Source organism: Guyanagaster necrorhizus, assembly GCF_019112545.1.
Source record: "Guyanagaster necrorhizus MCA 3950 unplaced genomic scaffold BT62scaffold_2, whole genome shotgun sequence".
In the NCBI taxonomy this organism is placed as follows: Eukaryota; Fungi; Basidiomycota; class Agaricomycetes; order Agaricales; family Physalacriaceae; genus Guyanagaster; species Guyanagaster necrorhizus.
In genome coordinates, this window is record NW_025064881.1 from 334,963 (window position 1) to 350,510 (window position 15,548).

General features: G+C 41.7%; 5 protein-coding genes across 5 annotated transcripts; 2 read left to right on the plus strand and 3 right to left on the minus strand.

Moving 5' to 3' along the window:
- Nucleotides 1-5,371: 5,371 nt before the first annotated feature.
- Nucleotides 5,372-6,689, plus strand: BT62DRAFT_915610 (uncharacterized protein; the record flags this gene model as incomplete). Its single annotated transcript, XM_043183953.1, has 7 exons — nt 5,372-5,483; nt 5,536-5,577; nt 5,610-5,715; nt 5,791-5,854; nt 5,907-5,985; nt 6,315-6,346; nt 6,465-6,689. The coding sequence occupies 7 exons, from the start codon at nt 5,372-5,374 to the stop codon at nt 6,687-6,689; spliced, it is 660 nt and encodes a 219-aa protein (XP_043045272.1).
- Nucleotides 6,690-7,079: 390 nt separating this feature from the next.
- BT62DRAFT_821012 (uncharacterized protein) lies at nt 7,080-7,354 on the minus strand (the record flags this gene model as incomplete). Its single annotated transcript, XM_043182356.1, has 2 exons — nt 7,080-7,226; nt 7,277-7,354. Coding segments are annotated over 2 exons (225 nt in total), but the record flags the coding sequence as incomplete, so codon positions are not given.
- A 521-nt stretch (nt 7,355-7,875) lies between these two features.
- BT62DRAFT_925956 (uncharacterized protein) lies at nt 7,876-9,710 on the minus strand. Its single transcript, XM_043184916.1, has 5 exons — nt 9,221-9,710; nt 8,922-9,158; nt 8,608-8,864; nt 8,294-8,548; nt 7,876-8,237 (listed from the first exon to the last, which is right to left on the minus strand). The coding sequence occupies exons 1-4, from the start codon at nt 9,698-9,700 to the stop codon at nt 8,347-8,349; spliced, it is 1,176 nt and encodes a 391-aa protein (XP_043045274.1). The 5' UTR covers nt 9,701-9,710; the 3' UTR covers nt 7,876-8,237; nt 8,294-8,346.
- A 515-nt stretch (nt 9,711-10,225) lies between these two features.
- Nucleotides 10,226-12,456, plus strand: BT62DRAFT_1070995 (uncharacterized protein; the record flags this gene model as incomplete). The annotated part of the gene is made up of 7 exons (XM_043178713.1): nt 10,226-10,397; nt 10,459-10,535; nt 10,787-10,884; nt 10,936-11,765; nt 11,827-12,195; nt 12,268-12,332; nt 12,385-12,456. 7 exons carry the CDS (start codon nt 10,226-10,228, stop codon nt 12,454-12,456), a joined length of 1,683 nt encoding a protein of 560 aa, XP_043045275.1.
- Nucleotides 12,457-13,362: 906 nt separating this feature from the next.
- On the minus strand, nt 13,363-14,088 carry BT62DRAFT_925959 (putative thioredoxin; the record flags this gene model as incomplete). The annotated part of the gene is made up of 5 exons (XM_043184917.1): nt 13,363-13,511; nt 13,566-13,626; nt 13,683-13,757; nt 13,812-13,988; nt 14,044-14,088. The coding sequence occupies 5 exons, from the start codon at nt 14,086-14,088 to the stop codon at nt 13,483-13,485; spliced, it is 387 nt and encodes a 128-aa protein (XP_043045276.1). The 3' UTR covers nt 13,363-13,482.
- Nucleotides 14,089-15,548: the final 1,460 nt, after the last annotated feature.

Consider the following 15,548-nt stretch of genomic DNA (forward strand, 5'->3'; position numbering starts at 1 on the left):
CTTTGCCATCACATTTACACAACTGAGAAGTGTTTCTAGAATATGACTGGCTAAAGAAGTATAATCTATAGGTAAACTGTCACAAAGGCTGTGGATTATGAAGACTGGGTCATTAAACCAAGTGAAACCTTTATAAGGACTTTTTGGAGATAAGGCTTCTGTGTTAAATATATAGTGACATATTGTTTAATTCCATGTATAGCTTTTCCATGCCTTTCAAATACATGATCAAGACATGTTCTCTTCAGACATAGAGGCTGTTAGATTAGGATGGGTTGTACTCATTTTGGAAGAACTGCTTTGATTAGAAGTCTGATTTATGATCTTAGCTATGAAAGTGTAAGATAAGAATTCAGTATCTCTCAACTTGTAATATTGCTATTCACTCTGTAGAAAATCTTTGTGTTGTTTTTGATGTCTTCTTCCAAAAAGAATTTTAACAATGTTGACATAAAATTTAAGAAAACAAGGTCCTAATTTCAAGATATGTAAGCTATACATAAATGGAATAAGAGATCAGTACTCAGTGAGGCTTTCACTCTATCAAACCAAAGATCATTAGTAAATATCCAAATGCAGATTGTTTGTCTTCTTTTTTTGTCAATGCTGATTTTCCATGCTGTTGATTAACATTGCTGGTCATTAATAAAATAAATTCAGTGTTTGCCATTATTGAGCATTTATGCTATATTATGGACCTATATTCACATTCAACTTTCAAGTGAAAAATTCTGGTTGGAACCTTTCTTGGTATTAAAGAGAAACATGACTGATATCAGGAGCATGAAGGCATTTTTTTCAGGCCTAGAAGTTGCATTTCATCACCATATCTTTCTCACCACAAAAATGCATAGCATGAATGGTGCATTCTATGACTGCACCACATCAGCTCCAGCAGCATATTCAGTATGAAAGGACATATTATTTTGACATCAAATATCAAAATCAAATTTTCACTGGTACAGTAACTCTGCACTCTTCTTACTGATGCATTGGCTAGGGCCAACCCACTTAAAGTGACTTCTGACAATTGTGAGACTCTTCAAAATGTTCATAAAATTTCTGTTTTCCTTCTAAATATCCTTTCAGAAAGTGAGAGTGTATTTAGAGACTTCAAATATAAGTTGCACCATGTTTCTGTATCATCATTATCAAGAGAGCTTGTTATATATAAGAGATATGATCCAGATGATAGATATTTTGAGCAAGGCCCATTGATGGACAGGATCATAAAAGAGGTTGTCAAATGGCTTCCTAATATATAGCTTGCTATGACTGAAGAAAACACAGATATAGAGTTCCTCTCCAGGTGTTTGAATCTTTGTTCTTTGATTCCAGATGATCTGTTTATCAAATGTCTATTTCTTATATGTTGTGTGATATGATGTGATCCTATAACAGAGGCAATGAATTTGACTGCACAAGCAGACTGGTTCTCATAAACTCTGAAAAGAAGACAGTGCATAGTGATAGTTACTATGTTCTCAACTATATAGCTTGAATGTGAAGAGAGTTCCAGGTATTTTCAGTCCTTTAAGAGTCTCCAATCTTAGCTTGTGAGATTAAAGGATGCTGAAATCTATGAATAAGTCTTCAGTCTCTTTCATCAAGATATCACTGGTGCATTTTCATGTCCTCACTTTTTGTGGCTTACAGAGATGTGGATCTAAGAAACAAGGATGGCTATGATTTCTTGAATAGCCACTGGTCTAAAGAAATAAAGACTGTCACATACTGTCTCTATGCTGAATGTTATAATCACTGAATTTCTAAATTTATTGAAAAACCATCCTTTCACCTTTACACTTTCTTAGTATCAAAGTATACTGACATCAGATCCTTTATTCCATCCTCAATCAAATGACAACTCCTCTTAAATAAGTAAATCTTTATATTGGCATCCCAAATATGAAAATGCCATTCATCTGCTTGATAACTTGACTGAGAAAGACTTTATCTTCTATATCCATACTCTGGCTGACCTCATCATAATGAAGTACCTTTCTAAAGTATCTGAAAAGAAATTGTGCACTCATACTCTTCAAGTTGTTGAAGATAGGCTCAAAATATCAAAACAGGATGCATTGGATGCTGTAAATAATCTGTTTCTGGGACTGACAGATGCACAACTCTGGCTTTGTCATCTCTTTGATGCAGAAAGCATTTCTGTTGATAAAGACATTCTATATGATAGCTTTCAGGAGGGAGACACTAATATCTGCCACTTCACTAAACATGCAGCCAATGGAGAGCCTCTTGTGGATCCAAACTGGATCACTCCAGTAAAGGATCAAAGAAAGGTCAAAGAGGAGCCCCAAACATTGGAACATGACTTGGCACAGGTTTGAAGTGAGTGGCCAAATGAGAAAGCAGCCATGTGTGAGTATAGAATAGAGCCAATACAGCATATCACTGATGGCATATGTATCAATATAATATCTGGATTTTTAAACACCAGAATTTCAGGATGAGCTAATGATAGGGTCATTGAAAGAAAGAGAATCCTTGAAACTGAATGTGGTTACAGGTGATGCTATTGTGATATACTGTTAGTAGTCTATCTGTTTTGATGAATCAACTCCAGTTGTGTTCTTTTCAAAAAATAAGGAAACATGCTGAGTACTTGGTGATATTGAGATAATGACTGAACACTATCAGCTTCTTGTCATAGTCTTTATTCAATGTTTGTGAGAGCAGATTCATTCAGACTGGTCTAACTCTCAATAAATGCTAATGATGACAACTATGATGACTATTTTCTATGACTATTTTCTCTGCTCCTCAAAGCTCAGATAACCCATTTATACCAGTACAGTATATACCAGTTTAAAATAAATCAAAAAATAGTATTTATATCAAAGCTATGTTATGATTTTTCCATTTTCTTTCTTGATTGACTCCTATTTATGTCTTAGTCAGAGTGCTTAGAACTGTGAGACAGGCTTAGTCACCATAATAGGCCATGACAGTTATTGTCCTCTGACACAATGATGCTCCTTGACAATAGACAATACTCTTTTGTAGACACTCATGACACTCAAGGACAACAAGCACTGTAGCTTAGGAACACACAATTAGTAGGTATATATTTATCTTGGGAATGAACAGCATATAAGTAGGATAGCTCTCACTGTATAACTCCAGCTTCAAGCTAAAGTTTATCTTCACTATTCTATCTTGAGCTGACTTGTAATTGGCCTTGAGACACAACATCACACAAGCACATATAGTGAACTTGAGTGTGACTGTATAAACTCAATATAGTGCTCATTTATCATGTGTTTAGGTCATATGCTACTTGGGCTTAACAAGCTATTAGAGTAGATCCTATCATTATTACCACTCAGAACTAAAATGTTATACAGTCATTACCATACTTGATGTCACCCTCAAAGCTCTGCTTTGAATTAACCTCTTGCCTTGTTACTTGGACTCAGTTGAATGATGCAGCTGTAGTATTATCACAGAATGTAAGTGGTAATTCATTTTAGCATAAATTATTGTATTCAGAAGGATATAAGCAATGATGAAAAAAAGTCAACTGACATACATACAAAAGGTATCTTGATATATGTATTATGAACTGTACAGTGAGACTACAAATACCCAAATGAGAGTTATGAAAGTCATCTTAGGAGTTTATTTTTACTTGTTCCTGCTGCAAGAATCATTCAGCAGCATCTCCTAAAATAGAAGGACAAAACATGCCTGAAGCATTTTATGATCAACTCCTAGCTTACAAGAATGTGAACTCATGAAAAGTATCACTATTGGAACCTGTATTAATTTTTAGCCATAGAGGTACATCTTTATGAGGTTTATTTCTTCAGCTAATGCATGATCTGAGCTGACCTCTCTTTCTGTGACTCTGCAGCTGTCATTGAACAGCTTCACAAAACAATAGGCTTTGATTACTGCTTTTGCTGTATCACCTTCTGAACCAGATATAGGACAACTGATGGGAGGGACTTGTGACTTATAAAGTGGAGGAATTTTGCAGAGATGACTAATGAATTTTTCTAGTCTCATGCTTAAGTGCTAAGAACCAAAGCCATAATATTTTCCATTTGTACACAAATTGTCTCAGATTAGTTGACTATCACTTTTCAAACTCTGTATTCACAGCATTATACCATGTGAAGAGGTTTTGTTACCTCAGATGCCAGGTCTTAGCATCTTTGCTTTAGATCTTGGATATTGGCCAGATAGTATGGAAACCATTTTTAATTAAGAAATGGACTTTACAACTGCTCTCTTTTATTCATTGCCACAGCAGCTATTGGAGGTGGGCATGAGTTGAGAATGATATTATGAAACTGTCTCACCACCTTTGATTGTGCAACAACATCTTTTCCTTCAGAAAGCCTGTGGTCTGGGCTACATGCCAATACTTATAGGGTTTTCAAATATTTATCTGATTCAACTATGCAGGTCACTTCATCAGGCACAATATACTAGCAGAATAGTGATACTCTAGTCTTCTTGATGTGCCATGTGTGGATAGTGCTTGCAATGCCTCCAGAGGTTTGAGTAAAGCAGATAAACCAATGGCATAGTGAGTTAGTAGCTATAACTTTTGTTACAGAATCTGATACAGTTATTTTGAGTGATAATAACTTAGATTGATGACTATTCTAAGTACTATATATGTAGGATACTTGGATACTATACTGTTTTTAAGAACCTATAGGACAATCTATTTGGGGGTCATAGTATTTTCTGATCTGTCTAATTTAGCTGATCATAGAAAAATTTCTATCCATTAATAGCATTTGCTAGGCTGACTATTTGAGCAATCTGTCTATTCATTTGATAGTATCTGCTGAGTTGGCTACCTGCTCAGAATATAATGCTGATGGTAACTAAACACTTCTAAATAATATATAAATTTTTAAAGTATTAATGTCCAATAAAATAAGTGTCTACTATATGTAGAAACTTATATTGGCATATCAAAAATCACTCTTGCAGCCAAACAGACTTTAAATCTTCCCTTCAAAGTATATATTTCAGCTAGAAATTTTTACACATTGCAAAATATATAATAAGAGTAAAATGATTATATATTTTTATCATCTGTTGATTTTCAAAGTGCATCTTTTTCTGATAAAGAATTATATAGAGTAGTTGATATATCAGTATCAGTTTTTTACCATGTTATAATCAAATAAATCTGAAACTTGTTTTTCATGATGATATTTTAAAATGATCATCTTTTTAATATGTAGTGTTGATACTTTGTTGATGCTTTATTATTAGTTTTTACTGTGTCACTGCATACTATATAAGAAGGGATTTAATGTGTATCATATCTACTAATTACTCTCTCTAAGCCTCTTGCTTGCCTTCTATCTTCACCCAGACTTCTCCAATGGTCACTCAGATCAATATACTATCAGATCCTACTGATGCAAACAATGCTTTCATGTCTCAAGGCTTCAATGCTGCCTTGAATTCAATGATACTGTGCTCTCTATTAAATGGTATGCAGATTTATTTAAACTTGTGATATTTGTATTTATTATAACTATATAGAAATATATACTGGAATTGTTGCTGTTACACTTTGGAATATCTGTGAGTGAAATATATCTGCTATACTATTTAAGCTGAGATAAACACAGTTATATACAAATCACAGTCTATTAGACAGGCTATGATTGCTATTATAATTCTTCTTTATATTGCTAGTACTATCAACTTTGCCTTTGAATAGTCAATTATAAATTCTGCATTTATCAATAATAGTCAGAGTTTTTGGACTAGATATCTATTTATATACAATTCTAGTCAAATAATATTAGGAGCTAATATTACAAGTGCTATTAGTACTATTCTTGCTGACTCCACAATGGTATGTATGATAATTCTAATTTATAATATAGCTCATTGACATCTCATTATAGATTTGGCATTATTGGATAGTCTGGGGCCAGCAATGGCTCATTGTTCTGCCTCCTATATTTTTGCTTGTTTCTGCAATTGGTAAGATCTCTCACATCTTTTTATTTTATTAATTTACTCAAAAGTCAATGTAGTCTTCAAAATTATTATTACTTATAATGACTATATCATGATCAACATCTCTACTCTTGATTATATCCTCTATTCATCTTTTACTCTTGCTCCCACCTTATGGTGCACATTATCTATCATCTACCACATTATTACTGTTGCACAAGCAGAAAATGAAATAGAAGGTGGAATCAGAGTTTATTATCCTGTTATTAAAATCTTGGTGGAGTCATCAGCACTTTATTCTATATCCTTGATTTTATATATAATCTTCTTTGCTTGTGACACTTCTATAACAGGTTACTTTGACTTTCTAGCAGCAATTGCAAGGGTATGTCTACATTCTGTTGTTGACTTTATATCTGACAGACATTATATAGAGCATTGCTCCAACTCTTCTTGTTGGACAGGTTGCAGCAGGTCATACTCATCCAAATGATTCTTAGCAGGGAAGCACTGCCTCAAGCTCACTTCACTTTGGGACACATTCTGGAGGTCATGACTCCCAGCAGGACTCCATATTGAATGATGACCTTGAAGCTCAGCAGATGATAGATGATGAATATGGCCATTACACTGCAGTGGAATCCCAGGAAGATATTGGTATCAACAGTTCAGAGAGCATCATCCATAGAGACTATAATGGGCTTGAGGTGTTGGAGATACAAGTATAGTTGGAGCAGTTTGGTATTTATATTTCATATTATTTAATTCTTCCATTTCTTCTGTCTACTTACATACATACTGTGTATGCATAATATTTATATCTCATAGTTTTATCTGCATACCTGCAGCAATTGACAATAAGACACTCAGACAAATATCCACCCACTCATAAGCTTTTATATCTTTTCTCAACTGACCTATGAACTAATGTATCTAAAGTCAAAGGCACACATACAGTGGTGATCCCACCATTCTTCGACACATATATAAGGAAGAAAATGCCAGTGAGTACACTTGCAATGCTTTTCCTCTCAGATGATCATATCAACCCTGTTAATTTGTCAAATACAATCCTACACTATCCTTCAAGCCCACTTCTTTACATCTTCGGTAGTAGGCCCAGTAGGATCATCCGACGCAGCAAGATCACGCTGGTGGAACGCCCGAACCTGGTCCGAAGTGAAAGCACCGACGACGCTATGCAGCACGCTGCGATTATGGAATATGACCAGATCCTTCTCTTTCCAATCGTTCGGGTACACAAGCTAAGAATACAATCAAAAATTTCCCCTACACCCGACTAAAAGTAACCCACCTTTGGTGCAATAGCCGGACGTTGCATCTTGTACAACAACCCTCGCACCTCCTTCAAGTCCGTAAGGCGCGCACCATCAGGATACAACACACCTTCCTTGCTCTTTCCCTCCGGAATCGGCTCAACGAGCAACTCCGCAGTTTAACTGCACATAGACGGATACTCAGTTTGACTGCATGACACTAGCCATGGCCTTCCTCGTTGGAATGCTCTTTTCGAGGCTGGAAATGTTTCTCTTTGCATCGGATCCATAACCTTTCGAAATTGCCATCGGAGATCCGTACCAGTAACCCTAGTGTCTCGTCCTTCCTACATTGTTCCAGTGCCAGGGTATGAAAAGCAATACTTCGAGTCTGCTTGCACAAAAAGCCATTAATGAGGGGGATGCACAATGCCTTACACAGTGTCTTGCAACCGCGCATTATTCACTGTTGCTTATTGCTCCTATTCTTCCTTCGTCAGCTCCTCGTCGACATTCAGGCCCGCTCAGATGCACTGGGACATCGGAAAACAAGTAAGGCCCAAGACGATGATGACGTACCTACTGAGGATCTCGCGTTGAATGCTCGTAGACACAGTAGATGTTTTGGTCGTTAACGAGAGATTTCATTCGTTCGAGCTCAGGTATCTTTTTGGTGTGTACGAAGGGGGAAGTTATCCCGGATGAAGAAGATGGGAATGGATTCGAGCGATGAATGATTGACGGAGTTGCTCGTATCACTGCTTACTCAGAAGGGAATGAGTAGCTAGTATGTATGGTAAGAAGAAAGGCACATTTTGTTTTGCACACCATTTTACGTCTTAGCACCACTACGTAACAAAGACCTGTCGTTGTCGTCCTATTGATCTTCACAGAATTCTCAACTTGGATGCAGTGATCAAGCGCATCCCAGGTGGTCATCTTGCCGTACCGACGGGACTTTCCCCAAACGCACAGACACAGAAGCTCGTCCCGCCTAAACTAAACCAATCAGACGAGATCAGGTCTATCAAAAGAATAGAAGTGTAATGACTTACGAATGCATCACTGCGTGCTTCGATATCCCCCGAGTGAGAGAATATTTCCAGCGTTATTGCCATAAACTGGGAGATACGAGAGTCGAGTTCAGATAGGACCCCAAAAAATTGATGCTGGCTCCCTCAAGACCAGGTAGCCTCGGACGCTTGTTCCCCACGACCTCAAGACCGGCCAGGACAAGAACACACCGCATTGCAGAAAAGACGGTTTCGTAAGAAACGCGTAATTCATGAATAGGGGAAGTAAATTGATATCTACGTGTTATCATCTATCATCAACCTGGACGCGTCAAGGAAGAAAGGGACAAACGTACCTCGACTCTGAAGTAATGGTGCCAATCCGCTTGAAGAAGTGGAGGTAATCCCTCGAGAGGGTTACATCCTTTCCGGCGTCTATGTTGATCGTAACTGTTCGACTCGCGCCTAACGCTATGGCCGTAACAAGGGTCCGAGGAATCGCCAACGGAAGAGGCTCTACCGACAACCTGACACGCAGCCGAAGGATCTCGGACGCCCACATGTCGACGAATCTCTGTGCCAACCGAGATGTCGCAAACTGCAGCATCGCACTCTAGATCGTCGGGAAAGTGAGTGACTCGCACAGGCAACCAAAGGATGAATGGCGTACCCCTTGCTCTTTCAACAGCGCGGTAGACAGTACCGGCCCTTGGTCCTTCTCGAATTCTGATATCCATGAGCGGAGAGTCAGGACGAATGTGGGATGTGAGATGCGGGAAATTTTGACGCGACATTTAACCTTCCCCTGGTCAGCTTCCTCCGCCGGGAACCACCCAGGGAAGATGTATCTGTCGGGGTTCATTCGGAAGGACACGTTGATGCCGTTTTCTCTCAGGTCCACCCAGGCCTGTGACAGAAAAATTAGAACGAAAAAAAAAAAAAAAAGTTGATAGAAACGGCGGAACGCGCCTTGAACGCCTGGTGCATATCCAAGTAACGCGCTGTTGCCGTCCTGTTCGGCAGGTCGAAGATCCAGGATTGCAACACACCATGCCGAGAAAGTATCTCCAGGACGTTTCCTTCCTGGACTTCCTTGGGTATATCCGTCAGTGCCAGCGACCGAGACATTCCCAGTCTCCCGAGGGCGGCAACATCGACAGCAGACAGTGGGGGTGAGAGAGCATCATCCATCTTCATCACGGCTCCCACCATCCCGCTGCCCGACACGATACACTGCCTAGCCATGTCCTCGTTGAAGAACCGGACGAGTAGGTGATCCTGGGCGACAGTTATCGATTCGGCCGGGTTCGCTTTGATAGCAGCCAGGATCCTGTTGACATTGTATCCTTCTGGAAGCGGTTCGACGCGTATGGTGCGAGAAACGGGGCCAGTAGAAAGTGAACGATGGATGATACGGTTGGCCGGAAAATAGTGAGCAAGACGCAACATGGGAGAAAAGGTAAAATGTTCCCACGGTGACTACCTCTCTATTTCACGTTCCTGTTTTACATAAATACAGGGCATCCCGCTTCCATTCATTTTCCCGCATAATTTTTTTGCTGTCCTCCGCGTATCTCTAAAACCAAGTGCGTACAATCGCTAGGACTATTTTTTTTCTTGAATGAACCGAAATGGTCTGAAACACCTCTCCAGCAGAAGAGCCGGTCAAAATTTTGCCTGACACTACTGCGGAAACGCGTGTACAGTAACAGTCTTCCCCCCCACGATGGTCCGCATCCCCAAAAGTTGGAATTCCTTCTATTCTTCATGCACAGATCAAAGATCCGCGAAATTAATCTGAAACCCGGGTGACATCATCAAACTGGAGGTAGGCTGATTCCATATGCAGTATCTTGGGCAATAACTTCTGAAAGCAAGGTGTACATTAATAATTTGTCAAAGAACACACCCGAGACTTGTTGCAATTATGGGCCAACTGTCATACGATATTTTTGAAAGACATGATCAGTGAGAATGTCGACGAGGTCGCCCGACCGAAACCGTTATCGTTCCAATTTCCTCACTGATGGGACCTTCGCCAAAGTTCTCACGTTCACCGCGTGCGCACGTTCTTTCTCGTCGACTTTTCTTACCCTTCAAGTTCCCCGTCTTTCATCGTTGCGTTGCCATGTTCACTACGCTGGGGGTTAGCGGGCTGTTCCGTCGGACTTCCCCCTCTCGTAAAATTATCTGGAGCGTACTGACAGGATCATCATCAATGCCTTCTGGAATATTACTTGTCGCGGGTGGAGTCAACTTGATGCCGCCGCCCTCTCGCCATTATGTTCGTCTCCGCGACGCCTGGACGATGACCATGGCTTCATTTTACATATAATCCATCTGTCGCGAAGCTGGAACTCGGACCAGGATCGGCGCATTTCCTTTGACTACAAGTTTTTTTTTTTTCAATCGACCTGCGATGGCTGTGCCGATTCAGCCCCTATGTGCAAAGATCTTGTTGACATCATCAGGCGGCCTCTTCGCCATCATTGATTTCAGCGACAGCACCGTCTTTCTTTTCGATTTGTTCCACAGCAGGATCCTCCGTATAAATTGTTAGCAGCAGAGCGATTCCCAGCCGCCCTCTTGACTTCGACTCGACATCTACGACAATCCTTACTAGCACCCACACAGTAAGCTAGTATCCATCAAACGAATTAAACACTTAACGATATCTGCACTAGATTTCCCACTCAGTCGCGTGTGCTGCATTCCCCCTCCCTTCCCCCCTTCATGTCGATGCTTCCCCAAGAAATAATAGATCAAATAATCGCCTACCTCCACGACGACACTCAATCACTTCGCGCATGTTCCACAGTATACCGCACATGGACGCAATCAAGCCAACGCCATATATTCCATCACATCAGCATCGATCTCCAGCCCTCTAGCAGCATTGTACCGACATTTTCCCAATCCCTAACTTCAACGCCTCACATCGCCGAGTGTTTGCAGCACTTATCAGTCAGCGAAGAGACTTCCTTGGGACGGGCTGACAACCCCGACATGCTGTATTCTATACACAGCCTCACAGCGCTCTTTCCGGTGCTGGTGAACCTGACTACCCTCCACATCAACTTCAATTTTTCACCATGGGAACCCAGCCACGACATGGAGAATATGCTTCTCACCGCAGTTCATACTCCAACCCTCGCCGAGGTCACTTTTGCCTCTATCAGCTCGCTGCTCCATCCCCGGACTGTCCTATCCTTGTTTAGGGGAACATCTGTCAAGAAGCTATTCATCCACGACTGGGAGGGAAGTGGCACGGTTGAAGGTCCTGTTCCACCGGGTATCCCCTTACCATCGATCTCATTTCTTTCGCTCTCTTTCAACTACTCAATGGCTAATAAATGGGATCCCAAAACTTATATCGGCGACTTTCCGCACCTAGCAACTTTCCGGGTCGTCGTTGAATACTGGGATGAGCTTGTAGCACACTGCCGCGCCATCGACCGAAGGTTTCCTAGTATTGACACGTTTCAATGTCACTGGGAGGGCGCCCATTTCTCTCGTGAGCTATCCCTATGCATCTGATTACACCCTGCTACTCGGTCCTTACAATCTACTTCTAGTTAGTCCTAGAGATTCCGGTCCTATCTCTGTCCCGGACATTACGCACTTCCGTCACATCCACCTTACAATCAATGCTCGGCACGCCCACTGGGTCCAGGTGCACCAAATCGTATTGTGGTGGGGATACGTCTTTCGTAACGCTGGCAATTCTATTATCGAGACGGCAACGTTGTCGTTCCCTATGCGGTTTCCTCTGGCGTCCGGTTCGGAAGAGGCATCGTGGTGGCATACTCTAGATTCCCTTCTAGCGGACCAGCGATTAGCTCGCCTACACACCGTACATCTCGAGGCTATACAATACCGGAACAGTACCAATGTTGATCGCTTGGCGGTAAAGTCAAGGGTGGAGGTCGCTTTCCCGGAACTTTGTAGGAGGGAAATGATACGATACTAGATCTGTATAAAAAGTATACTATGACAGACTAATTATATGCGTACAGACCGTTTGATGATTCTTAAACTCAAAATATTAGACATTGTGTACCATGGCCCTGCTCTACTGTTCGTAAGCTTCAAGTCACCATTGGGGTAAGGTTCAGGACTGACTGTCTTCCAAGAAAGCGTCGGTAAACAATCCTGAGATGCTTCAAGTTGCTGCTGTTAATGAGCGAGGAAACCACAGTGTATAACTCTCCGACTCGGAATCAGCTTCCCTGGACCCGGTCTGGCTCACCCATTAGTATGGGGACCGCCTGTTAGCAATACAGCGCGCGAGGATAATTAATCTAGAAAGATAATAACTCGGATGTGCGCTCGGGATAAAAGAGGCACGTCTGAAGTAGAAAGTAAAACTACGAGAAATATATATGTGAGTCCATTGACAGTTCAAACGTACGTAGCAAACAAAAATAGAAAGAAGACAGCCTAAATACTGCTTGGCCCATTGATATATACGGGCCCGAATGCAATGCGAACTTGCCTCTCTGATACCGCCTGGGACCGCCGATCGAGCGTTAAATATGGAATCGTTCAGCATTTCGATGTCAAGCTTATCCCGTCATCAGATCGCGGTGCCTGTTGTCACAAACCCCTCTGCTAATGGTCGGCGATGGCTTCAGAAACGGTGTGTTATATATAAACTGATAAGTGTTGACATAGTCTAACTTTGTGGGGGTGTTTTATTTGATGAAGGTGTTTGGATGGTCGCACTATTACTATGGTTTGGTCGAACATCTTTACTCCGATTATGTGTCAAGCATGCGCTCGGTATCAATTTATGTCTTCCTCCAGAGTCTGGCGCAGCCATTTGTTACTGAGATGTTGACTCTGAATCGTGTCCCTTCCGGAATGCTCGGCGGTGCGCTTCAAATTCTTCGGAGGCTCACTCCCCCTGAACAGTGGATGGTTAGGAGTTCTGATCTCAGATCATCCTTAGAGCAAATATTGCTTAACCTTGACATCGTTGTTTCTTGACGTGACTTTGACCTTGTTCACGAGCAAAAGCAATGTAAGGTCAAGTTCGCGACTTGAATCAAAAAGTTCACCCAGCTACTGCTTCCAACCGTTCAGAACCCTTCAGACCGTTGAACACACTACTTCTGTGATAGACTAAAATATGGTACAGGAAGGTACAACACGGCGAACGCGCAAGTCATTGCTTTGACACAATTACATCGTGCATGGAAAGAGAAGAACTATGCCTTCACGGAGTCTAATTATGCCTTGGCCTCAATAGGGGCATCATCTGGTTGGATATATCGCGTGAGATGAGTCTCTTTAATGAACGCAGTAAGCTCACCCTTAGCTGATACATCTTCAGGTACAGGTGAAGCAGCGGCGACGGCTGTATTGATAAGTTCCTACATGGATCAAGCTAATCAGCTTCAAGAACGTGACCGATATGCAGCAATCTCACCAAAAGATTCTTCGGTATGGCACCTATTGTAGTCGCTATCTTGTTTCCATCTTTAAACGCAAGGAACGTAGGCATCTAGCGAAGGCATCAGACCGAAAAAGCGCTGACAGGATACCAACAAGTACGCACAGAAGAAACCTGGACCTCGTCCATGATTTCAGGCTGCTCGTCAGCATCGACGGTATAAAATTCGACGCCGGCGAATTCAGGCTTGTCAGCGAGTTTCTTGAAGACAGGTCCAATCATCTTGCAGGGTCCACACCATGTCGCCCAAAAGTCGATGACTACGGGTTTCGGGCCGTCAATCTGCGGTCACGATGAGACATCGATGGTAAAAGATAAGAGTATGCATGTAACTCACGATTTTCCTGAAGTCGGCGAGAGAGTCAATTGCTTGGGGTGCCATTGGTGGTGGTGGGTAATGATGTTGGCAGTCTGTCTTGGTACGGATCTTTTATACTTCCCCTTCCCGCCGGCTTGTTCAATGGTGAGCAATCACGCCATCTGACTAATCGTTTGTAAGTTGGTCACGCGTCGGATTCCGCATCGGGATTGGCTACCAGTCAGCCTCACTGGGTAGGCTTTCGCGTCGGTCGTTCACTATTATAAATCCTCTAAGCAAGTCCTACGTCTTTCGATTTGGCCGACGGCTTCTGGCGAAAGGATGCAAGGACGATATTTTCTTTGAACAAGGCTTGGCAAGATGAAAGGATGTAGATTGATAACGGCCGCGCACTGGGAACATCTATAAAGGAAAGGAATTTTATTTGTTCAACAGCAATGTGATTCTATAATGGGTGACTTCCCGCAGCATTTAGAAACATCGATTATTTTCTAAATCAGAGATGCCGAGCGATGCCGATATAACAAATTGGATGAGCGCCACAATTTGATGGGAAACACCCTCGTCTAGATTTTAGTCTAGACGACCCCTCCGACCCCCCCTTCTAAATCTAAATTATGTTTCTAAACCTTTGATAACCGCATTTGGCAATTCCATCAATCTCGATCTCTATTTGGACCTGTTAGTTTCCGAGGCGTCTTCTTCCACTCACGTCGCCTCTCATGTACCTACCACTGTCCTGCCGCGCCTGTCTTCAGTCCAAAGCTCATTTTTGCTCTGCTAGCCTTGTATCCTTGTATTGAATCTTTGGTGGACCTAACAAATACTGTGAAGTGCCTATAAGGCTACTTCCCAGCTACTTTCTTGAGAACCGACCATTTTTTTCCATCCCAACTACTGTCCTTTTCATACCCGACTCGGGTAACTTTCTGAAATTCACGGCAGTAACAAACTTGTAAGGCAGTCCACTTCGGATGCCTATCGAGGCCTATAAAGTCCAGGATTAAAGGAAAGTAACACCTATCTCGCCTTTGTCTCTCGTTTCGGCCTCAGCTAACCCTCACCGATCGCTGTTTGTGTTTCCAGACCTAAATTGGTTTACGGTTTAGAAATATAAATTCTAAATGATTTCAAATTGGGACTTTGATGGATTTAGAAAATAATCTGTGTTTCTAAATGCTGCGGGAAGTCACCCAATTCCACATCACAAAAGCAACCAACCATCATGCATCATGTATCATCCATGTAATGATGATCATGATCATTTCTGTCAGGGCTGCGTGACTTTACGACTCGCAATCAAGGGTGCTGCGCTGTCATGTGACCGGGCGCATTCTGCAGTATTGCGGCAGCATGAACGACTATCAGATCGAGTGCGAGAGCTATTGGCAAGATAGGACTTTCGTTGGGGAGGATGAACCAACCGTTTGTCCCGAAAAGCTTTTTAACTGGAACAATGATGAAGAGGGCTGTGAAAGGCTAGGATAATTCCTTGTTCTTGACATCTATGTCGGGGATATTTC